Genomic DNA, 26081 nt, shown 5'->3' with positions numbered 1-26081 from the left:
TATTTAACTAGGCAAGTCAGTTAAGAACACATTCTTATTTTCAATGACGGCCTAGGTTAACTGCCTTTTTCAGGGGCAGAACGACAGATTTTTACCTTGTCAGCTCGGGTATTCATTTTTGCAACCTTCAGGTTACTAGTCCAACGCTCTAACCACCTGCCTTACATTGCACTCCATGAGGAGCCTGCGTAGCAGGCTGACTACCTGTTATGCGAGGGCAGCAAGAAGCCAAGGTAAGTTGCTAGCTAGCATTAAACTTATCTTATAAAAAACAATCAATCAATCATAATCACTAGTTAACTACACATGGTTGATGATATTACTAGTTTATCTAGCGTGTCCTGCGTTGCATATAATCGATGCGGTGCCTGTTAATTTCTCATTTAATCATAGCCTACTTCGACAAACGGGTGTTGATTTAACAAGCGCATTTGCGAAAAAAGCACTGTCGTTGCACCAATGTACCTAACCATAAACATCAATGCCTTTCTTTAAAATCAATACACAAGTATATATTTTTAACCCCTGTGCGGCGGGACGGACATCCAGCGAAAAATCATATCGCCATTAGCATAACAAAATGTAATAATAAAAAAATACAAAAATAAATCTAATTATATCATTTTATAGATACACCTCTCCTGAATCGAACCACGTTGTCCGATTTCAAAAAGGCTTTACAGCAAAAGCAAAACATTAGATTATGTTAGAGGAGTATATCGTAAAAGTAGCCACATAGCCATTTTCCGACCAACCACATGCATCACAAATAACCAAAAAACAGCTAAATGCAGCACTAACCTTTGACAATCTTCATCAGATGACACACCTAGGACATCATGTTACACAATACATGCATTCTTTTGTTCGATAAAGTTCATATTTATATATAAAAACAGCATTTTACATCGGTGCGTAACGTTGACTAACTATTTTCCCTCAAATGCATCCGATGAAACAGAGCTACAATTTACTAAATTACTATTCGAAAACATTTTTTAAATGTAAAATTGTCATTCTAAGATTTATAGATGAATATCTCTTGAAAGCACCTGTAATGCCAGATTTAAAATTAACTTTACTGGGTAATCATACTTTGCGATGAAAGGGGATGCGATACTCTGAAAAATAGGCTAACGTTACAGGTCAGACAATCGCATATCACATCTAGTCTTGTATACTATTGTCAATAATCCCTTACCTTTGGTTGTCTTCATCAGAAAGCACTTCCAGGAATCCCAGGTCCACAACAAATGTATTTTCGTTCGAAAAAAATACTCCTTTATGTTCCAAGAGCTTGTTCTTGTTATTGCCTCTGAAGGCTGCTCCAAAACTTCCGTCGGCCACGGGACAGCCATTTCGAGAAAATGCATTTTTTTCCCATTTAGGTTCGTTGTCTAACATGTGTGTATAACATATGTGTTATTTCACAGTTTTGATGTCTTCACTATTATTCTACAATGTACAAAATATAAAAAATAAAGAAAAACCCTTGAATGAGTAGATGTGTCCAAACATTTGACTGGTACTGTATGTTAGCTAGCTAAGTTAGCAATGTTATGAATAAAACTCCCATCTGCTGTTAACATCAGGGTATGATTTGAGTGCACTAGTTTGCTTCAAAAGTATTTATAGCTTTCACTGCATGCTGACAGTGAATTCAGAGCCATTCAGTGGCTAGCTACACTACAAACATAATTTTACCAGGTTCCTGTTCCCGTGAAGCAACTGTCCACCACAACATACCCAAGAGTTTCCTGATTAGCAAGGGGTAGTCTGTTTAATTTTCATTGTGTATTAGAAACACAGTTTGAGATCATTTTAGGGGATTTCGCCAGTGGTTGAATTGGGCTTCCTGGGAAAACGCTGTCTGAGGTTGCAACAGTAACCAAGGGGGGCGGGGCTTAGCGAAGGGTCAATTAACCAGCTTTACTCCGCTCCAAACCAAATTTGGTCTACCTGCAAATTACATGTTTAGCTACTTCCAGATAAGACAACCTAATGACACACAAGGATTGGGAGGTCATTATAAAAATAGAAATCGCCATTCAGTGTCAAGCAATATTTCATAAACATATTTGAAGGTTAAATAGCCCAAAAAATATGTCTCAGTTATATAAAAGGTTACACACGCAGGATGTTAAAGGAAAATGGAAACTAGAACTTAATTTGGTGGTGGAAGATCAATCATGGGAGAGAATTTGTGAAAGTAGTCACAAATGCACTAGTTTGACTGGAAAGTGAAGATGAGATACTATAGAACACCTTTCTTGATATCAAAATTGTATGCTGGGGGGGGGCTGTGGACCAATAGGAGGCCACACGCATGTCTTCTGGGACTGTCCAAAGTTACAGGGGTTCTGGAAGAACATTAAAAAAGAAGTAGTGAAGACACTCCTAGACATTGAGTTACCACTGGAATCACTGTTCATTTTATTGGGAGCAATACCTTGTAACCTGGATGATAAAAACCAAATGTAAATGTTAAGGGTACTGTTAGTGATTGCACAGAAAATGACTACGGCAATTTGGCTCAAACCACAGCAGCCAACTTTAAGTCAAAGGACTCATCAAAAATGTGTATGTGATGTAAATTATAACAGCCTGGTTGAGACTAAAGACATATTGTACCCTGCCAAATAACTGTATAGACAAAAAGAGGGACGTGTATGTTAATTCTATTCAATGGCATTGAGGTAAACTGCTGTTATTATTATTACTTACAGTATTTTTGTCTTTTTAGGGATAGTTTGTAAGAGATTACTTTATTTCTCTCTCTCTTTCCCTCTTTCTCTTCCAAAAACATAGAGCATGATGTGAACGATCCTTGACATGTTTTATAATGTATATGTGAACTTTTTGAACTTGAAAAGGAAAGATATGTTCAAAACAATGGGGCCATCTGCACCAGATGGACAGACGGACGGACAGACAGGCCACTGATAGCCCTGGGTAGGGTGGCATTTGGGCTGAAATGTCACCGCTGAATGATTCTGTAAAAGGGCCATTGAATGTGTGATTAGTATCAGAGGTAGAGCTGGAGGTTGATACACCGTGGTTGTTGTTTGTTGGGTATTTGGTTTGAAACTTTAAAAAAAGTAGCCTATACATATTCCTGTGCAACATAGGAAACTTGGCCTAGTTGGGGTAGTTATTGTTGTTAGGTTCTTATTTTTCAGAGTAAATAACTCACGGACACTAGAGAAGCTTTAACCAAGTTTAATTCTTCCCAAAGGTTCTGTACAGCTGTATTCAGACAACCCAACACTTCTCCCATCCAGATAGATATATATATTATATATATCTATCCCACTTAAGACACTCCTCCTCCTCTCCAATCCTTATATTTTATGGTTTAACAGGAAAAGAATAACAAGATACCAAACCCTTATTACTCCCTTCAGGTGACCTGTCCTCAACCCCTCCGTCACCTTATCCACATATGTCCATCTGTCTTTCCTGTATCAACACTCTGCTCCCGTCCCCCAACACATTCCACAGCTATCTGTCTTTCTACAGATATTCTATGCTTCTCTATCATTTATGTAATATCTCAATGTTCAAAATGTCGAATCCAACAGTGTAAATCTTTGAGTGAGTGCCTACACAATAACATTAAACACTAGATCTGTATCACTAAGATTGGAACAATGCATATGGGTCATCTCTAACTTTAATATAAACGTTAATTTCAAACTCTGTTCTTCACAATGTCCATGCTGACTGACAGCCACACACGTTTTGTGACTATTTCATCCAGCTCGTGACTGGGGCAGAGCTCCCCTTTAATTGCTGCTGTCTGTAGCCTACTGTCTGATCCCTCAGTGGGGTGAGGCCTATGCCTTGTGACAGTCTCCCCATTACTGTGAGGTCTGCCGCTGACATCGAGAGAGACCATGAATACCGCACTGACTGAGAGAGAGGAGACAGATTGACAGCCTTCTGTCTGACCTGACATTCACCGCCACACACGAGCACGGCGGCACACACCAAAAAGCTTCCTCCTCTTTATCTCAAACTAAAGTGTGTGTGTGTGCGCAGATGGATGCTGCTGCTGCTTATAGAGTTATTCCTCTCAACTTATATTTCTGCCAGAGAAAGTATCAGTATTTCACAGGCTGCCAGTTACAGCAGAGCTCAGCATTCCCTCCTCTCTGCTGATTTCCCCAGCTTTCGCTCCTCACACACAGCTTTGTTTTCAGGACTTTATGCGGGGCAAAAATGTATTCCCATTCAAAATCCTATTTTTCCTAACTCCTAAACCTTAACCCTAACCTTATCCTTAACCCTAAACCTAACCCTTAAGCCTAAAATAGCATTTAAACAAATTCAGGACATGAAAAAAGTTCTGGTGATTTGTCAGGACATTCTGGTCCTGATAATGTAGGTAAACATGTACTGTACACAAACATAAACACACACACACACAGTATTGTGGTAATTAGAGTCTTAAAAGGCCTTTATTAGGGAATGTAAGTAAGTGATGAGGTGGAGTGATTGGCTGTGGCTCTCTTGTGCTTACAGGCCTCTAACCATCTAACTGTCCCACACTCAGATAGACCACTACCACCAAGCAGTCTTATCTTTCTCATACAATAACCAGCCCTGGAGTCACACCAGACGTATGTGGCAGGGTTTACAGTCAATCACGGATTAGAAAAAGAAAACCAGCCCCGTCGCGGACATCGACGTCTTGCTCCCAGACAAATTAAACAACTTCTTTGCTTACTTTGAGGACAATGCAGTGCCACTGACACGGCCTGCTACCAAAGCCTGTGGGCTCTCCTTCACCGTGGCCAACGTGAATAAAACATTTAAACGTGTTAACCCTCGCAAGACTGCCGGCCCAGACGGCATCCCTAGCTGCGTCCTCAGAGCATGCGCAGACCAGCTGGCTGGTGTGTTTACGGACATATTTAATCAATACCTATCCCAGTCTGCTGTGCCCACATGCTTCAAGATGGCCACCATTGTTCCTGTTCCCAAGAAAGCTAAGGTAACTGAACTAAATGACTATCGCCCCGTAGCACTCACTTCTGTCACCATGAAATGCTTTGAGAGACTAGTCAAGGATCATATCATCTCCACCCTACCTGTTACCCTAGACCCACTCCAATTTGCTTACCACCCCAAAAGGTCCACAGACGATGCAATCGCCATCACACTGCACACTGCCCTATCCCATCTGGACAAGAGGAATACCTATGTAAGAATGCTGTTCATTGACTACAGCTCAGCATTTAACACCATAGTACCCTCCAAACTCATCATTAAGCTCGAGACCCTGGGTCTAGACCCCGCTCTGTGCAACTGGGTCCTGGATTTTCTGACGTGCCACCCCCAGGTGTTAGGAAACAACATCTCCACCCTGCTGATCCTCAACACTGGGGCCCCACAAGGGTGCGTTCTCAGCCCTCTTCTGTACTCCCTGTTCATCCATGACTGCGTGGCCATGCACGCCTCCAACTCAATCATCAAGTTTGCAGACGACACTACAGTGGTAGGCTTGATTACCAACAATGACGAGACAGCCTACAGGGAGGAGGTGAGGGCCCTCGGAGTGTGGTGTCAGGAAAATAACCTCTCACTCAATGTCAACAAAACAAAGGAGATGATCGTGGACTTCAGGAAACAGCAGAGGAAGCATCCCCATCGATGGGACAGTAGTGGAGAAGGTGGAAAGTTTTAAGTTCCTCTGCATACACATCACAGACAAACTGAAATGGTCCACCCATACAGACAGCATGGTGAAGGCAGCACAACATTGCCTCTTCAAACTCAGGAGGCTGAAGAAAGTTTTCTTGTCACCTAAAACACTCACAAACTTTTACAGATGCACAATCGAGAGCATCCTGTAGGGCGACGGCTCCGGCCACAAGCGCAGGGCTCTCTAGAGGGTAGTGGGGTCTGAACAAAGCATTACCAGGGACAAACTACCTGCCCTCCAGGACACCTACAGCACCCGATGTCACAGGAAGGCCAAAAAGATAATCAAGGACAACAACCACCCGAGCCACTGCCTGTTCACCCCGCTATCATCCAGAAGGCGAGGTCAGTACAGGTGCATCAAAGCTGGGACCGAGAAACTGAAAAAGAGCTTCTATCTCAAGGCCATCAGACTGTTAAACAGCCATCACTAACAGAGTGGCTGCCGGCAACATACAGACTCAAATCTCTGGCCACTTTAATAAATTTAATAAAGGTATTACTAGTTACTTTAAATAACGACACTTTAATAATGTCTACATATCCTACATTACTAATCTCATATGTATATACTGTATTCTATACCATCTACTGCATCTTGCCTATGCCGCATGGCCCTCGCTATCCATATATTTATGTGTACATATTCTTATTCATACCATTTGTGTGTGTGTATAAGGTAGTCGTTTTTGTTAGATTACTTCTTAGATATTACTGCACTGTCAACTAGAAACACAAGCATTTCACTACACTTGCATTAACAGCTGTTAACCATGTGTATGTGACCAATAAAATGTGATTTGATTTGACTAACTGTTGCTAAAGTGCTTGAAGCTAAACTCCCAGTCTATCCCATTCCCCATAGAGACAAAGTTAACCGCATAGTTTTCAATCGCATAGTTTTCAGAGTAGGTAGAAGTTACCCCTAAGCACTGATACAGGCTTGGCTATTTTCTCCATCACTCTGGCCAGTTCCCAGCCAAACGGTGTTACAGGGGAGTGGAGTTGACATCTGTATAGCTGGCATGCCTATGTCTAGTCTGTGCTGCTGGGTGCATCCCAAGCTATTATCCCCCTGTACTCCATCCTCATTACAAGTGCACTGGAGCAGTGGGTTGGGAGGGCAGGGCCCAGGCTAATGAGGATAATGTGTGCATATACAGATTGGGAAAGTGCTCACTTTCAGCAGAGGTCAATGCACATTTACATTTCTCCAACCTTTCAGTTGGATGACAGTTGCCAAAACAGCTACTAATACTGCAATATGTTTTTCTTTTCTCGCCAACACCCAATTAGCTGGAAGCTTACACGGGAAATTGGAAGTTTAGAGTGCAGTTGTTATTGGCGAGATGCCTTTGTCACGTGAACATCTGTTCTGTTGTTTCTTTATTACTCATTCATAATTCATATTGATCTACCATCAGTGATTTATGGACTTGGAAACTGGCTTTTCAGTTCCTTGCATCATCAGGGACTTCATAGTGGGGGGGTGTGTTGGTGTGCGAGAGAAACATACTTAGCGTGTGACTGTGTGTCTTCTCCTGTTGTGAATAACTGTCCTGTTTTCCATCCACAGGAGACCAGACACTGTGAAACAGAAGAATGCCTTCCCTCCTAACTTCATCCACTCTCTGGACTCCACACACATGATGCTGACTGCTCTCTACTGCTACAGGTACACTAAGGCCTAACCTATAACCTCTGACCCACACCACACTCTACAGCAGGGATGGGGAAACTGGTGGCAGGCCGCATCAATTTCCAAGGAGGTCTCAACTTGCTGCTTGAGAGTTAGAAAAGTAGAATAGGCCTATTTCTAAAATTTGGTTGTGCATCAGCAGTTTTTCTCTTGTCACTCACTGACAGTCACTCAATTATCTAAACTTTTAGTAATCGTGGTCGAATTACCGACTGAGGGGCCCCCATTAATTTTCTTGGTCACTCTCACTCGGATATCATATTCAAAACTGCAAACATTTCTTTGCACCCTATGGCAAAATTAGTAGAGTTGCAGGAAATAAGCTGTAGAATTCGACATTTTTCTCTCCGCTCCATTGCAAAATGTGTAGAATTGCTTGAAATTAGTTATAAAATTGCTACATTTTCTCTACGCCCCATGGCAAAATGTGTAGAATTGGGGCCCAACAAAATGTCACTTAGGGCCCGAAAAAGGCTAGGGCCGGCTCTGACTGCATGTGTGGGTAAGCAGACCCTCGAGCCACTGCCCCTCATGATGAGTTCAGATTTTTTGTGGCCCCCACCACCATCAACATTGCCCATCCCTGCTACGGTATAAGCTCTCATGACCCCTCTGAACTCTGCATGGGATAGCCATCTCAAAATTGAACCCATAAACTGTTGTCATACTATGTCAGATTGATTCAAGTCTTAGTATGTCTCCCAGGCTGTGTAACCTCATGTTACGGTGTCCAGTTTCCACCACGATTTCCTTCCACGGCGTCTAGCCCTATATCTCATGTCTCTCTCTTTCTTCCTCTGTGTGCTTCTCCAGCGCCGGCCTAACGTTTGTCTCTGTCCACGACTGCTTCTGGACCCACGCCATCACAGTCGACACCATGAACAAGGTACGTCATATTCATCACCTTCATCATTCCTCCTTTGACCTTAGCACACAGCTCCTTGTGGCTAGGTGTGGTAGAATACTTAAGCAATAAGGCCCAAGGAGGTGTGGTATATGGCCACTATACCACGGCTAAGGGCTGTTCTTACGCATGAAGCAACGCAGAGTGCCTGGACACAGCCCTTAGCCGTGGTATGCTGGCCAAATACCACAAACCCCCGAGTTGCCTTATTGCTATTATAAACTGGTTACCAACGTAATTAGAGCAGTAAAAATAGGTTTTGTCATACCCGTGGTATACGGTCTGATATACCACAGCTGTCAGCCAATCAGTATTCAAGGCTTGAACTACCCAGAGTATAACACCAAATATAGGCCTTCCCTGGTGGCCAGAGTCAATTACTTTACACCACTGGCTGCCTGGCTGTTAATACATGGCTTTACAGCTATTGGCAGCAGACAGCACCATATGTCCCAGAGTTGCATCCTGTTACAGCCATTACGGAGTATAGATGGCTGTGTTGGCCTGTCCTTTTTAGCGTGACTCCGAGGTGTCAACAACACTAAATTGAGACTCTCCGAGGTGTCAACAACACTAAATTGAGACGCTCTGTTGAGATCCAAAATGGCCGAATTACCATAATGGCATTTCTGTGTGAATTATGTTAAGGAAAGTGTTATTTCTTCATCCAATCTCCAATGATTAGCATTGAAGCACTCTAAATATCTTGGTCAGCACCTTAACATATGACATGGGATATTATATTACCATATTTCTATTCTTCAGGCAAGCATTAAATTGGCACCGACCTGGCAGCATAAATGAATGGCCCCAATCACTCTAGCTAGTCTCCTATCCCTTTCCTCCCCCATTTCTACCTCCTTTTCTCCTTCTCTCCTCCTGTCCTCCCCTGTTGTCTATGTAGTATCAGGGTATGTGACCGGTCTCCTCTCCTTCCTCTCGGAGGGATTGTGAGCGTTTCATCAACCTAGTTTAGATCTCCCCAGTCACACAATGGAGACCGACAGAACTAGAGGACAACTGGAGCAACCCCAATGGAGATCATGAGCATAACTAGAGTCCAGTGTCAATGAAGCTGGAGAGTTGAGTAGTGTTGTTGGTTCTGCTTGTATCATGAGGACAGAGTGAGTGACTCCCTCAGATTGCCACTCTATAACTCCCAGTACAGTCAAATGCCAGTGTTGAATAGAGTGATTGCTTGAGTGTTGGGAGTACAGTAGAGTGACTGTGTGTGTTGTGCTCTCTTGGGTTGCCAGGTTTGCCGGGAGCAGTTTGTGGCGCTGCACAGCCAGCCCATCCTTCAAGAGCTGTCCAACTTCCTACTGAAGAAATACTGCTCTGGGCTACTGTAAGTTTCTACACAGCACACACTGGACCTCTGATACACCACACTGGTACTGGCAGTTTAGTTTGCTTTATTTAGCTATAAGATAGAAGGAGGAAAGGAGCATAGAGGGAAAAAAGTGCTGGGGAGGGGAAAAACCTGACTTTATGTCTTTATATGCAAACCTTGCCTATTTTGTGCATTAACAGAACTTGATATTGTGCAATTTTACTGAGAATACATAACTCAACAAAAAGTAGATACAACAGCACTGCCGATGAAACTTTCACTTTCTCTCAGCCATGTATGCAAAGAATGGACAAACATTATCTACTTGGGAGTTTACTGCCGTGATCTCTCTCTCTCACCCTGTATACGCTATGTACTTGTTAAGCCTGGACAAGCCATAGCTGGACTTTAATGATATACAGTGCATTCAGACACTATTCAGACCGCTTGACTTTTTCCACATTTTGTTACGTTACAGCCTTATTCTAAAATTGATTAAATTGTTACAATACCCTATAATGACAAAGCAAAAATAGTGGGTTTTTTTTTTGCAAATGTATAAAGAATAACAAAAAGGATAGCACATTTACATAAGTATTCAGACCCTTTACTCAGTTCTTTGTTGACACATCGAGTCTTCTTGGGTATGACACTACAAGCTTGGCACACCTGTATTTGGGGAGTTTCTCCCATTCTTCTCTGCAGATCCTATCAAGCTCTGTCAGGTTGGATGGGGAGAATCGCTGCACAGCTATTTTCAGGTCTCCAGAGATGTTCGATCAGGTTCAAGTCCGGGCTCTGGTTGGGCCACTCAAGAACATGGACACTTGTCCCGAAGCCACTCCTGCGTTGTCTTGGCTGTGTGCTTAGGGTCGTTAACCTGTTAGAAGGTGAACCTTCGGCCCCAGTCTGAGGTCCTGAGTGCTCTGGAGCAGGTTTTCATCAAGGACCTCTCTGTACTTTGCTCCGTTCATCTTTCCCTCGATCCTGACTAGTGTCCCAGTCCCTCCCAGTCCCTGCCACTGAAAAAAATCCCCACATCATGATGCTGACACGACCATGCTTCACTGTAAGGATGGTGCCAGGTTTACTCCAGGCGTGACGCTTGGCATTCAGGCCAAAGAGATGAATCTTGGTTTCATCAGACCAGCGAATCAGGTTCTTAGTCACCTCTCTGACCAAGGCCCTTCTCCCCTGATTGCTCAGTTTGGCCGGGCAGCCAGCTCTAGGAAGAGTCTTGGTGGTTCCAAACTTCAACCATTTAAGAATGATGGAGACCACTGTGTTCTTGGGGACCTTCAATGCTGCATAAAGGTTTTGGTGCCCTTCCCCAGATCTGTGCCTCGACACAATCCTGTCTCTGAGCTCTACGAACAATTCCTTCAACCTCATGGCTTACTTTTTGCTCTGACATGCATTGTCAACTGTGGGACCTTATATAGACAGGTGTGTGCCTTTCCAAATCATGTCCAATCAATTGAATTTACCACAAGTGGACTCCAATCAAGTTGTAGAAACATCTCAAGGATGATCAATGGAAACAGGATGCACCTGTGCTCAATTCTGAATCTCATAGCAAAAGGTCTGAATACTTATGTGAATAAGGTTTTTCTGTTTTTTATTTGTAATACATTTGCAAAAATTCTAAAAACCTGTTTTCACTTTGTCATTATGGGGTATTTTGTGTAGATTGATGATTTTTTATTTGTTTTAAATTTATTTTTAGATTAAGTCTGTAACTACACAAAATGTGGAAAAGGGGAATGGGTCTGAATACTTACCTAATGCACTGGAGTTGCATGGTGAAGCATACACACATCGTTAAAGTAATAATAATTTCAGCACTGTAGAAACTAAACATACTAAACGCTGGATGGGCTTTAAACTATGCTATCCAATACAGACATGATTTTTAACGTGAACAAATTCCTAGATCCCAGACTGCCTTTGAAGGTAAATGTGTTTAGAATCTCAACAGACCACTTGTATTACAGTAAAAATGCTGTTTTACTGTTAGTGAGGTTGCTTGTAAAAAGTTTTGTTTTTACGGTAATCCCCTGGGCTTGGATTAAGTGTACATGGTATCCACACTGCTCCTTCTGTCGGGTAATTGGGCACCTCAGGCCAGCCCCTCACCCCCTGTGCCCAGGCCCCATGAGGTCATTAGTCCCTAGGAGGAGAGGCGAGGAGAGACAGAGGAAAGCTGGAGATTAGGGAGATAAGCCTGAGGATCCTGCACCACTGTCCTGCTCTTCTCACTAACCGGGCCTCCTGACCAACCTCTCACCACCACAACAACAACAGTTAAATAAGGCTTTTATCCTGTCCTCCCTTCTCCTCCAGGAGCGAGGTCAGAAGCAAAAAGTTTCTCGAGTACCAGAGAATGCTGCTGCTGCTGGCAAAAGTGCCCCAAACAGGTCAGTGTTTTTCTTTTTCTCTCTCTCTCTCTGCGTCGCTCTCTCTTTGCATCTCTCTCTGACTCTCTTTTGTCTCTCTCTCTCTTTGCATCTTTGTCTCTCTCTCTCTCTGCACCCTATGTGACCTGTGTGTTCTGTCCATCAGATTCCACCTCTAATCCCCACAGCATAGACAGAGGATGATTGATAGCAGCATCCGTTGTTCTGTCAGCACCACGTCCATCCATTAGTTCTGAAGGAGGCTTTACGCAACCTCTCTCTCTTTCTCTCTCTCTGTCCATCTGTAGTGGCCGGTTGGCACCAGCAGCTGAATTGCATAAAATTGATTACCATTAATTGTCCCCACCCTCCACCCGCATTCATAATCTGTTTACATGGCTCAGGCAGATGTGGTGGTTTGCTTTGTGTCCGAACCACACAGAGGCCATCACCACGGTAACCCCGGGCTGTCTCCTCTAACAGGATACAGTGGACGAATACTAGCTGGACATAATCCAGGATGATTTTCTGCATCACTCCGCCAGGTTACATTGAACAGGTCGTGGTTAATTTCAGCATCGCCCATTGTTATACAACATAATCGGAACATTTTGTTCCTCTCACATAGTAGGTTACATGTATTAGTTGAGATAGAATAGCTATGCACAGAGTGGGTGTCTTGCCTAGCTGCCGTTTCCCCTCCTCTAAATGACCGAATCAGTATTATAATCTGGTCCCTTATATAGACAGACAGGCTCCTCCACTCAAATATGACAGGTTACAGTCAGCAGTCTGGCCCACCTATATAATGGTAGGGGAAGCATTGACTCCTATAATGTATCTATAGGAGTCGACAGTCATGTACAGGGGCAACTTTTCAGAGTTGAATTCACTGCGGATCTGAAGATAGAGATTTATATTAGACTTGATCAATCACTCAGAATTGGAGAACAATATTTGACAGATCAAAACTTAAGCAATCATCACGCATCACTTTTCACTGAGGTGAGTTTGTGTTGTGTTTGTCTCCCAGGCAACTTTGATCTCCAGCGGGTGAAGGAATCCACTTACTTCTTCAGCTGAGAGGAACAGACAGACAGGAAGCAGAAGCCAGTGGAGGGAGATGAGTGGGATTGACAGGCTGTGAGGCTGAACACTGGGAGGGCTGCGTGGGGCCTGGGAGGCTGGGAGGTCTCGTCTCCCTCAGACATCGGCTGATTGATCCACAGCCCGCTGGGCGAAGCCAAGGCCTTCGGAAGCAGCTCAATCACTCATAATGACCCAGACAGACAGCCAGCCACAGACCATTGTGGGAGGAGAGGAGGAGAGGCCAGCTCTGGAGAGGAGAGCAGCTCCCCCACTCTGGACTGAAGAAGATCTCAACAGAGCTCAATTTTGACCCATGCTTTGACTTTCACGCCCCTGTTACTGTAGTGTGTGGGTGGTTGTGAGAGAACGCTTCCGTGTGTCAGTGTGTGCGAATGACATTTCTTGACGAGAATGTGAGTGTTGCATTATACTGTATTACGCTCGTGTTCCTCGCACCTGTGTGTCCTCCCCTTATCAGGAATACCTCCATTACATAAAGAGCCAGAGACACTGAGAGAGACTTCTGAGTGAGCGTTGATCAGCGGCGTAGCCCAGTGTGGTCAGTCTGTGCCCTCCATCCCCCCCTCCTCCTCTGGGCAGAGTCGGTCGGCTCTCTCCCTCCGGCTAACACCTGGGTCATTAAGCACATGATCCTGCCTTTCATCGATTCAGAGGCACCCAGGAAGAGATGCCCACTCTCATATTTCGAGCGATACTTCATTTACCTCACAAATTTCCAATAGAGACAGTTACTCTCACTTATAGAGAGAGGGACGAAGATATAAATAATGGATGGGAATGAGGGAGAAATCTGTGACTTTGTGTTCTTATTTTCACCTTTTGGAGTAATTAAGCAATAGATTTTTTAAAATAAACATGTATTTCTTAAAGCATCTCTTGTTCATTTGATGATAAGAGTTTTGAATGGATTGTGTTTACAGACATGGGGATTTATTTCATTATATCTGTACCCTTTAATTGTATCGAGCATCATAAGATGGTCTCCTTTTATGAGGCACCACAAAGGGTTTGAAGAATCGCTAATCAACCAAGATCATATTTTTCTGGGCCAGTGCCCACATCTAGAGGTAAAAGAAGCAGGAATGGTATCTGATCTGGGCTTCAAACGCTACAGCAGTTTCAGACAAAAGGTGTTGAGTCGATGTTCAAATGCAAATGTAGCCTTGACCCAAACAGAACTGGCTGTGAGAGGGAGGATGTCATGAAATATGGATGATCCTGCAAAAAAAAAAATGCCACATTCTTTTTTTCTGCTTATCCACTGTGTGACTGGTCATTTTTTTGCCATGAATCTGGCACAGTTACAATTGTATGTAGCTTTGATGAATTCTTTTAGTGTTGCAGTTGAAACGGAATACTTCGGCGACACTACTTAAACTAAACCATTTCATAAATATAGTATTACTGAACAATTCGCATGCCATCTGTCTCGTGCCATCTGTTTACCAACTCCTCATAATGTTCACAAGTGATTACAAAGAAGTAATATTTGCTCTTTAGGCATGGATACATCCTCTTATTCTGAGCAAAGCCCTCTATCATTAACTCAAGTGCCTTGTTTGCAATCACCTCAGAGCCATCTGTATTAATTCCACACTTAGACTTGGTTCATTTTCAGATTTCAATTGAACAGACTGGTTTTTACTCGGCCTTCCCCACTATGCCTCTCGCTGTGTTATAAACCTGTTGATTGTGAGAGGTCCTCTGTTACCGCTGTGTAATTTCAATGACAAAGCAAATCAAGTCGGGGTCCTCGAATGGTCTAAAAAGCACTCTCTGCATATCTCAGCTCTCCCTTCTCCCCGTCAGTGTTCATGTTCAAGGGCACTGCTCTGATTGTTACTGTGAAGTGCTTTCAGGTTCTCATACACTTACGCATATTCCCTTTCACAACTTGGCCACTGACACAGAGTACAAAGCTCTATCTGCAAAATCTGAGCAGAGCACTAAGAAGCGATTGGTGAAAGGGTTTAATCTGTCAGACAAACAGACAGAAAAAGGCTCTGTACATGTCTGGGCTGATGGAACATGGCTGCTAGGCATGGCTAAATGGAGTTTCAATAATGATCTGTGGCTGAGGTATAGATCTGTTGTTCTGATGCATTATGGCAGATTCTCTCTCTCTCTCTCTCTCTCTCTCTCTGGGAGAACACCTTACAGACCAGACTAGGGTTGAATATTTTACCGGTATTTTACAAGTGTTCCATCCCGAGAATAAATCACTGTTCACCAGGGTAACCTGGTATTTCCTTCCAAAACCGGAAGCGTAATTCAAAAGCATATAAATAGGCCTATGTCTGGATTTGATTAGAGATTTGATTGAAAATTCAAGCCTGATGCTACCTGAGCCTGATGAGCCATACTTTAAATGGGATCTGCCCCTTTTTTTCAATTTTCGGCCAAAATGACATACCCAAATCTAGCTGCCTGTAGCTCAGGACCTGAAGCAAGGATATGCATATTCTTGATACCATTTGAAAGGAAACACTTTAATGTTTGTGGAAATTTGAAATTAATGTAGGAGAATATAACACATTAGATCTGGTAAAAGATAATACAAAGAAAAAAACATGAGTTTGTTAATTTGTCATCTTTGAAATGCAAGAGAAAGGTCATAATGTATTATTCCAGCCCAGGCACAATTTAGATTTTGGCCACAAGATGGCAGCAGTGTATGTGCAAAGTTTTAAACTGATCCAATGAACCATTGCATTTCAGTTAAACATTTTGTATCAAGACTGCCCAAATATGCCTAATTGGTTTATTAATACATTTTTTAATTCATAACTGTGCACTCTCCTCAAACAATAGCATGGTATTATTTCACTGCAATAGCTACTGTAAATTGGACAGTGCAGTTAGATGAAAAATAATTTAAGCTTTCTGCCAATATCAGATATGTCTGTGTCCTGGGAAATGTTATTGTTACTTACAACCTCATGCTAATCACATTAGCCCACGTTAGCTCAACCATCCCGCGAGGAACTCACTGATCCTGTAGAGGTTAAACAAATGAAAATATATTTTATATTAGAGATTCTTCGATTCATCCACAGTTTGCCTGGAAGACAGCTTTGCACACTCTTGGCATTCTCTAAACCAGCTTCATGAGGAAGTCACCTGGAATGCGTTTCAATTAACAGGTGTGCCTTGTTAAAAGTTAATTTGAGGAGTTTCTTTCCTTCTTAATCAGTTGTATTGTGACAAGGTAGGGGTGGTTTACAGAAGATAGCCCTATTTAGTAAAAGACCAAGCCCATATAATTGTAAGAACAGCTCAAATAAACAAAGAGAAATGACAGTCCATTATTACTTTAAGACATGAAGGTCAGTCAATCCGGAAAATTTCAAGAACTTTGAAAGTGCAGTTGCTAAAACTATCAAGCGCTATGATGAAACTGGCGCTCATGAGGACCGCCACAGAAAAGGAAGACCCAGAGTTACCTCTGCTGCAGAGGATAAGTTCATTAGAGTTACCAGCCTCAGAAATTCCAACCCAAATAAATGCTTCACAAAGTTCAAGTAACAGACACATCTCAACATCAACTGTTCAGCGTAGACTGCGTGAATCAGGCCTTCATGGTCAAATTGCTGCAAAGAAACCACTACTAAAGGACACCAAGAAGAAGAAGAGAAACACGCGCAATTAGACCGGTGGAAATCTGTCCTTTTGGTTTGATGAGTCCAAATTTGAGATGTTTGGTTCCAACAGCCGTGTCTTTGTGAGATGCAGAGTAGGTGAAAGGATGATCTCCGCATGTGTGGTTCCCACCGTGAAGTATGGAGGAGGAGGTGTGATGGTGCGGGGGTGCTTTGCTAGTGACACTGTCTGTGATTTATTTAGATTTCAAGGCGCACTTAACCAGCATGGCTACCACAGCATTCTGCAGCGATACGCCATCCCATCTGGTTTGCACTCAGTGGGACTATAATTTGTTTTTCAACAGGACAAGGACACAAAACACGCCTCCAGGCTGTGTAAGGGCTATTTGACCAAGAAGGAGTGATGGAGTGCTGCATTCGATGACCTGGCCTCCACCATCTTGACTTCAACCCAAATGAAATGGTTTGGGATGAGTTGGACCGTAGAGTGAAGGAAAAGCAGGCAACAAGTGTTCAACATATGTGGAACTCTTTCAAAACTGTTGGAAAAGCATTCCAGGTGAAGCTGGTTGAGAGAATGCCAAGAGTGTGCAAAGCTGTTATCAAGGCAAAGTGTGGCTACTTTGAAGAATCTAAAATACAAACTATATTTGTTTAACATTTTTTGGGTTACTACATGATTCCATATGTGTTATTTCATAGTTTTGGTGTCTTCACTAGTATTCTACAATGTGGGAAATAGTTAGAATAAAGAAAAACACTTGAATGAGTAGGTGTGGCCAAACTTTTGACTGGTACTGTATGTACTTTTTATAATACTATATTTCCCCTAATGTTATAGCCTACCTCCTCTTTCTCTCTATTGTTGCTTCATTCCTTCCTCGCTTTCAACAGTTAAATGAAATACATTTTGTTGTCCTTATCTTCATCATTCTAATGTCATGCTTCCACAATATAGGACTAGAATTAGGTGCAGACTGCTTTCACTTCTCTTCTCAAAGATTGAATGGTTATGGGTCTGAATAAATAACTGGTATAGCCTACCATCATTGCGCATTCGCTCTTCTTTCAAACTACACCTGAGTTCTATTGGCTGCTGTATTTTGCATTCAGCAAACAAGAGCTTGCATCTGTCTTTGAATAGTTTATTTGTATAAAAAGAAGCCCGGCAAGCTATTGTAGTCTAGCTTTTCCTGCATGGGACTCCAAGAGCTAAGGAGCATTTTTTTATGGAGAGGCCAGCGGAGCACAGGTGCTTGCATGTTGCGCAAGAGACAGAAGCTATAAGTTAGAAGCTTATTATGCATAACCCATTATTAATTAGCCTAATATAAAGGCTGATACTGCATTGAATGTATTACCTGAAAGAGATAGACTAGGACATCCATATATAAATCTAGAACAGGATTATCTATTTAGGATGCAATTTGAATGGAATTGAGAAAGACTACAAGAGTGTTCGCTTGTGAACTGATTTAAAGCAACGATATTTGAGTGATATGCTGTTTTAAAACTCTGCAGCAGCAATAATAAATATAAAGACATCTTTACAATAAAAAAAAATAAGGTAGTCCTCCCGAGTGGTGCAGCTAAGGCACTGCATCTTAGTGCTAGCTGCATCACTACAGATCCTGGTACGATCCCAGGCTGTGTTGCAGCCGGCCGCGACCAGGAGACCCATGAGGCGGTGCACAATTGGCCCAGCGTCGTTAGGGGAGGGTTTGGCCGGGTTGTCCTTGTGCCATTGCGCTCTAGCTACTCCTGTGGCTGCCCGGGCGCAATGCACGCTGACACGTCGCCAGGTGTACTGTGTTTCCTCCGACACATTGGTGCCACTGGCTTCCGGGTTAAGTGGGCATTGTGTCAAGAAGCAGGCGGCTTGGCGGAGTCATGTTTCGGAGGACGCAAGGCTCTCGACCTTTGCCTCTCCCGAGTCCGTACGGGAGTTGCAGGGATGGGACAAGGCTGTAACTACCAATTGGATATCACAAAATTGGGGGGAGAAAAAAAAATCCTTAAAAAAAGGTGACCCTGAAAGCCAGATGGAGATGTGTAAATTAGACGCACATTTGGTCTTTATATTACTGTAGCACAGGCTATGCTGCAGCAAATGTAGGTCTACCTGTCACAAGAAAAAAAAAGTTACCATGATGAGATGATAGGTCTACATGCATTGTGAACTGTGCTACATACTGAGATGGGCTGTATGTCCCTATCCTGAGCGCAGTGGTGTAAAGTACTTAAGTAACAAATACTTTAAAGTACTACTTAAGATGTTTTTTGGGGATATCTGTAGAACTTTTACTTTTACTTCACCGCATTCCTAAAGAAAATATTGTACTTTTTACTCCATACATTTTCCCTGACACCCAAAAGTACTCGTTACATTTTGAATGCTAAGCAGGACAGGAAAAGGGTCCAATTCACACAATTATCAAGAGAAAATCCCTGGTCATCCCTACTGCCTCTAATCTGGCGGACTCACTAAACACAAATGCTTTGTTTGTAAATGATGTCTGAGTGTTGGAGTGTGCCCCTGGCTTTCCGTAAATAAATAAAAAACAAGAAAATGGTGCCGTCTGGTTTGCTTAATATAAGGAATTTGAAATGATTTTGAAATGATTTGTACTTTTACTTTTGATACTTAGTATATTTGAGCAATTACATTTACTTTTGATTCTTAAGTATATTTAAAACCAAAACTTTTAGACTTACTCAAGTAGTATTTTACTGGGTGACTTTCAGTTTTACTCAAGTATGACAATTGGGTACTTTTTCCACCACTCCCTGAGCGTTGATGATTGATCATGCAGTTAGCAGAGAGAAGGCCGTAGAGAAGCCATATTTAGACATTGCATATAATTTAACAATTCCATTTCACGTCATGCTGTTCATGTAAGTAATTTATTATAATTTACCAGTTTCTTGCAGTTATTTATCCAGGGAAAAGGGAGTGGTTTTGTCGGGAAGTCTCGGTAAACATGTTCCCACCATTCAACCCTAGACTGTCATCATACCTAACCAGTCCACACTGAGAAGAAACCAATATCACTGAGGAAATACATAGTGCATTCAGAAAGTATTCAGACTCCTTGACTTTTTCCACATTCTGTTAGTTTACAGCCTTATTCTAAAATGGATTATATAGTTTTGTTCCCTCATCAATCTACACACACTACCCCATAATGACAAAGCAAAAACAGGTTTTTAGAAATGTTTGCTAATTTAAAATAAATAAAAAAATGTTAAGTAACTTTTTTTGTTGCTAATTTCAGACCCTTTCCTCAGTAATTTGTTGAAACACCTTTTGGCAGTAATTACAGCCTGGAGTCTTCTTGGGTATGCCCTACAAGCTTGGCACACCTTATTTGGAGAGTTTCTCCCATTCTTCTCTGCAGATCCTCTCAAGCTCTGTCAGGTTGGATGGGGTGCATTGCTGCACAGCTATTTTCAGGTCTCTCCAGAGATGTTAGATCGGCTTCAAGTCGGGGCTCTGTCTGGGTCACTCAAGGATATTCAGAGACTTGTCCCGAAGCCACTCCAGCGTTGTCTTGGCTGTGTGCTTAGGGTTGTTGTCCTGTTGGTAGATGAACCTTTGCCCCAGTCTGAGGTCCTGAGCGCTCTGGAGCAGGTTTTCATCAAGGATCTCTCTGTACTTTGCTCCGCTGAAAAACACCCCCACAGCATGACGCTGCCACCACCATGCTTCACCATAGGGATGGTGCCAGGTTTCCTCCAGACTTTATGCTTTGCATTCAGGCCAAAGAGTTGAAACTTGGTTTCATCAGACCAGAGAATCTTGTTTCTCATGGTCTGAGAGTCTTTAGGTGCCTAGCGGGCTGTCATGTCTGTCTTACTGAGGAGTGGCTTCCGTCTGGCCACTCTACCATAAAGCCTGAATGGTGAAGTGCTGCAGAGATGGTTGTCCTTCTGGAAGGTTCTCCGTCTCCACAGAGGAACTCTAGAGCTCTGTCAGAGTGACCATCTCGGTTTTTGGTCACCTCGCTGACTAAGACCCTTCTCCCCCGATTGCTCAGTTTGGCCAGGCGGCCAGGTCTAGGAAAAGTCTTGGTGGTTCCAAACGTCTTCCATTTAAGAATGATGGAGGCAACTGTGTTTTTGGGGACCTTCAATGCTGCAAACATTTTTGGTACCCTTCCCCAGATCTGTGCCTCGACACAATCCTGTCTCGGAGCTCTACGGACAATTCCTTCAACCTCATGGCTTTTTTCCTCTGACATGCACTGTCAACTGTGGGACTTTATATAGATAGACAGACAGGTTTGTGCCTTTCCAAATCATGTCCAATCAATTGAAATTACCACAGGTGGACTCCAATCAAGTTGTAAAAACATCTCAAGGATGTTTAGCAAAGGGTCTGAAGACTTACACTACCATTCAAAAGTTTGGGGTCACTGAGAAATGTCCTTGTTTTTGAAAGAAAAACGAATATTTTGTCCATTAAAATAACATCAAACATCATATTGATCAGAAATACATTGTGGACATTGTTAATGTTGTAAATGACTATTGTAGCTGGAAACGGGTGATTTTTAATGGAATATCTACATAGGTACAGTGAGGGGGGAAAAAGTATTTGATCCCCTGCTGATTTTGTACGTTTGCCCACTGACAAAGAAATGATCGGTCTATAATTTTAATGGTAGGTTTATTTGAACAGTGAGAGACAGAATAACAACAAAAATATCCAGAAAAACGCATGTCAAAAATGTTATAAATTGATTTGCATTTTAATGAGGGAAATAAGTATTTGTATACAGAGGCCCATTATCAGCAACCATCACTCCTGTGGTCCAATGGCACGTTGTGTTAGCTAATCCAAGTTTATCATTTTGAAAGGCTAATTGATCATTAGAAAACCCTTTTGAAATTATGTTACCACAGCTGAAAACTCAACAGTGAAGAGGCGACTCCGGGATGCTGGCCTTCTAGGCAGAGTTGCAAAGAAAAAGCCATATCTCAGACTGACCAATAAAAAGAAAAGATTGAGATGGGCAAAAGAACACAGACACTGGACAGAGGAGTTCTGCCTAGAAGGCCAGCATCGCCTCTTCCCTGTTGACGTTGAGACTGGTGTTTTGCGGGTACTATTTAATGAAGCTGCCAGTTGAGGACTTGTGAGGCGTCTGTTTCTCAAACTAGACACACTAATGTACTTGTCCTCTTGCTCAGTTGTGCACCGGGGTCTCCCACTCCTCTTTCTATTCTGGTTAGAGACAGTTTGCGTTGTTCTGTGAAGGGAGTAGTACACAGCGTTGTATGAGATCTTCAGTTTCTTGGCAATTTCTCGCATAGAATGGCCTTAATTTCTCAGAACAAGACTAGACTGACGAGTTTCAGAAGAAAGTGCTTTGTTTCTGGCCATTTTGAGCCTGTAATCGAACCCACACATGCTGATGCTCCAGATACTCAACTAGTCTAAAGAAGTTTTATTGCATCTTTAATCAGTAAAACAGTTTTCAGCTGTGCTAACATAATTTCAAAAGGGTTTTCTAATGATCAATTAGCCTTTTAAAATTATAAACTTGGATTAGCTAACACAGCGTGCCATTGGAAAACAGGAGTGATGATTGCTGATAATGGGACTATGTACGCCTAGGGAGATATTCCATAAAAAATCTGCCATTTCCAGCTACAATAGTCATTTACAACATTAACAATGTCTACACTGTATTTCTGATCAATTTGTTGTTATTTTAATGTTCCAAAAAATGTGATTTCCTTTCAAATACAATGACATTTCTCAGTGACCCAAACATTTTGAAAGGTAGTGTATGTAAATAAGGTATTTCAGAATTTTAATATTAATACATTTGCAAACATTTCTAAAAACCTGTTTTCACTTAGTCATTATGGGGTATTTTTTATTTAATTCCTTTTAGAATAAGGCTGTAACGTAACAAAATGTGGAAAAAGTCAAGGGGTCTGAATACTTTCCGAAGGCATTGTACATGTGTGCCTGAGACAGAGAAGTTGTAGTGAAAAATATAGCAAATTCGAATGTTTCTAAGTGGAACAAAGAGAGTAGCTCCAGCACGCTGCATCAGTTGCATGGCCATACAAGCCATCTCCACCAAAGGGGGTAATGCTTGATAAGGAGGCTGTGTGCATGAACTCATCCTCTCCCTGCAGTTATTTGAGTGCATTAGTACTGTTGCTATCTCGCTCCTGATTCTGTTTCCCCCAGCTTCGGTTTAATGAGATGTAAGCACCCTTCTATTTTGTAAAAAAAAAATAATAATCTGCCGTCAAAGGCCCTGAACGATGGGGAAATGGTAGTCTTTCTACTCCACTGCAGTCCTGGAAGGATTTCCCTTCATTTTGACCCTCTCTTGTTCTGCTTGTCATACTTATACCTCAGTCTGTTTGTTATCACATTCGCAAGCCCATTTACCCCTCAAAGCCCTCCAAATGTAGAGGTTTTTGAAATGGTGTAGGTAATCCTCTCACCAAACACTTGAATAGTTTAGCATGGGAATAATGGTGAAAAGGACATCTCAGTAAATTAACTTGTATTATATTGATTCGCTAGGGGAGGCTAGGGATATTACTAATAGATATTTCAAGGCTTATGTAATACCCTCTTAGAATCACTACATTTTTACTACAGCCGTTGCTGTTGAGCCTGTGATTGCATTACATCAAACAATTGTTGCTTTCATGTGCAATAATCTAACAGTCAAGTTGGTAGATTTCTTGCCGTCCACTAAATGATTTTGCCCTTTTATGTTCAAGTGAACTAAAGCAACCTGGTTTGGTTTAGCCAATAATAAACATTGTTACGTTTTGGGACAACGTGTGCATTTGGGGGTTTTCTGTTGGGAGGAAGACTTTTTGGGACTCATGACTCTCTGCTCGAGCTGAGAAGAGAGAAGGACACTATTTGTTGAGTTTAAACTTTTACATCTGTGAAGGTACGAATTGCATTTATTTAGCAAAAATATCTAACTTACCTGAATTCGCCTGCTGTGGATTATTTTTTTATTTTCTATTTCACCTTTATTTAATCAGGTAGGCCAGTTGAGAACAAGTTCTCATTTTCAACTGCGACCTGGCCAAGATAAAGCAAAGCAGTGCGACACAAACAACAACACATAGTTACACATGGAATAAACAAACATACAGTCAATAACACAATAGAAAAGTCTATATACGGTGTGTGCAAATGAGGTAAGATAAGGGAGGTAAGGCAATAAATAGGCCATAGTGGTGAAATAATTACAGTTTTGTAATTGAACAATGAAGAGATAGATGTGCAGAAGATGAATGTGCAAGTAGAGATACTGGGGTGCAAAGGAGCAAAACAATAAATAACAGTATGGGGATGAGGTAGTTGGATGGGCTATTTACAGATGGGCTATGTACAGGTGCAGTGATCTGTGAGCTGCTCTGACAGCTGGTGCTTAAAGTTAGAGAGGGAGACATGAGTCTCCAGCTTCAGTGATTTTTGCAATTCATTCCAATCAGTGGCAGCGGAGGACTGGAAGGAGAGACGGCCAAAGGAGGAATTGGCTTTGGGGGTGACCAGTGAAATATACCTGCTGGAGCGTGTGCTACGGGTGGGTGCTGCTATGATGACCAGTGAGCTGAGATAAGGCGGGGCTTTACCTAGCAGAGACTTAGATGACCTGGAGCCAGTGGGTTTGGCGATGAATATGAAGCGAGGGCCAGCCAACGAGAGCATACAGGTCGCAGTGGTGGGTAGAATATGGGGTTTTGGTGGGAAAACGGATGGCAATGTGATAGACCACATCCAATTTGCTGAGTAGAGTGTTGGAGGCTATTTTGCAAATGACATCGCCGAAGTCAAGGATCGGTAGGATAGTCCGTTTTACGAGGGTATGTTTGGCAGCATGAGTGCAGGATGCTTTGTTGCGAAATAGGAATCCGATCCTAGATTTAATTTTGGATTGGAGATGCTTAATGTGAGTCTGGAAGGAGAGTTTACAATCTAACCAGACACCTAGGTATTTGTAGTTGTCCACACATCAGAACCATCCAGAGTTGTGATGCTGGATGGGCGGGCAGGTGCGGGCAGCGATCGGTTGAAGAGCGTGCATTTAGTTTTACTTTCATTTAAGAGCAGTTGGAGGCCATGGAAGGAGAGGTGTATGGCATTGAAGCTCGTCTGGAGGGTTGTTAACACAGTGTCCAAAGAAGGGCCAGAAGTATACAGAATGGTGTCATCTGCGTAGAGGTGGATCAGAGACTCACCAGCAGCTAGAGCGACATCATTTATGTATACAGAGAAAAGAGTTGGCCCAAGAATTGAACCCTGTGGCACCCCCATAGAGACTACCAGAGGCCCAGACAACAGGCCATCCGATTTGACACATTGAACTCTATCAGAGAAGTAGTTGGTGAACCAGGCGAGGCAATCATTTAAGAAACCAAGGCTGTTGAGTCTGCCGATGAGGATGTGGTGATTTGAGTCGAAAGCCTTGGCCAGGTCAATGAATATGGCAGCACAGTATTGTTTCTTATCGATTGCGGTTACGATATCGTTTAGGACCTTGAGCGTGGCTGAGGTGCACCCATGACCAGCTCTGAAAGCAGATTGCATAGCGGAGAAGGTGCGGTGGGATTCGAAATGGTCGGTAATCTGTTTGTTGACTTGGCTTTCGAAGACCTTAGAAAGGCAGGGTAGGATAGATATAGGTCTGTAGCAGTTTGGGTCAAGAGTGTCCCCTCCTTTGAAGAGGGGGATGACAGCAGCTGCTTTCCAATCTTTTGGAATCTCAGACGACACGAAAGAGAGGTTGAACAGGCTAGTAATAGGGGTTGCAACAATGGTGTACATCTTGAAGCAAGTGGGGACAGCAGACTGGGATAGGGAGAGATTAAATATGTCCGGTAACACTCCAGCCAGCTGGTTTCAAGGGTTTGCTGCGGTACCATGAGTAACATTGCATTCACGTTCATTGCTGAATCATTAATTGAGCTCCAACGTGAGTCAACATTAGCTTGCTAGGTCAAACAGTGTCATTGACTGAGTTTTAAGAGTGCACTCTATAACCAGGATTTTATTTTTGATTTCTATACTGCAATTGATTGTATTGCATTTGTATACCTAGTCATTATTATTTTAGCTAATACATTTAAGTCAAATTGCATTCATTGTGTGGTTGTATTTTCATACTACCATTATTCTATTGCAAAGGAGTACATTCTGAAAACAATAATCTAAACTTTAAATATCTATTAGTAATATCCCTAGCCTCTCGTTTTTCCCCTAGCAAGTCATTATCATAGAAGTTAATTTACTGAGATGTCCTTTTCACAATTATTCCCATGCTGATCCGTCCGAGTC

General features: G+C 42.4%; 1 protein-coding gene across 1 annotated transcript in view; it reads left to right on the top strand.

Annotated features, from left to right (window-relative positions):
- Positions 1-14017, top strand: part of LOC106613752 (DNA-directed RNA polymerase, mitochondrial-like) — a 91985-nt gene extending 77968 nt beyond the window's left edge. The window contains exons 17-21 of the mRNA XM_014216327.2: positions 7283-7381; positions 8219-8291; positions 9566-9657; positions 11986-12059; positions 13072-14017. Coding sequence (XP_014071802.2) covers positions 7283-7381; positions 8219-8291; positions 9566-9657; positions 11986-12059; positions 13072-13121 — 388 coding nt within the window. The 3' untranslated portion in view covers positions 13122-14017. The remainder of the gene's footprint in view (positions 1-7282; positions 7382-8218; positions 8292-9565; positions 9658-11985; positions 12060-13071) is intronic.
- Positions 14018-26081: the final 12064 nt, after the last annotated feature.

This window comes from Salmo salar, chromosome ssa10 (assembly GCF_905237065.1).
Source record: "Salmo salar chromosome ssa10, Ssal_v3.1, whole genome shotgun sequence".
NCBI lineage: Eukaryota > Metazoa > Chordata > Actinopteri > Salmoniformes > Salmonidae > Salmo > Salmo salar.
The sequence above is the reverse complement of the archived record's forward strand: the minus strand, read 5'-3'. Positions and strand labels throughout refer to the sequence as shown.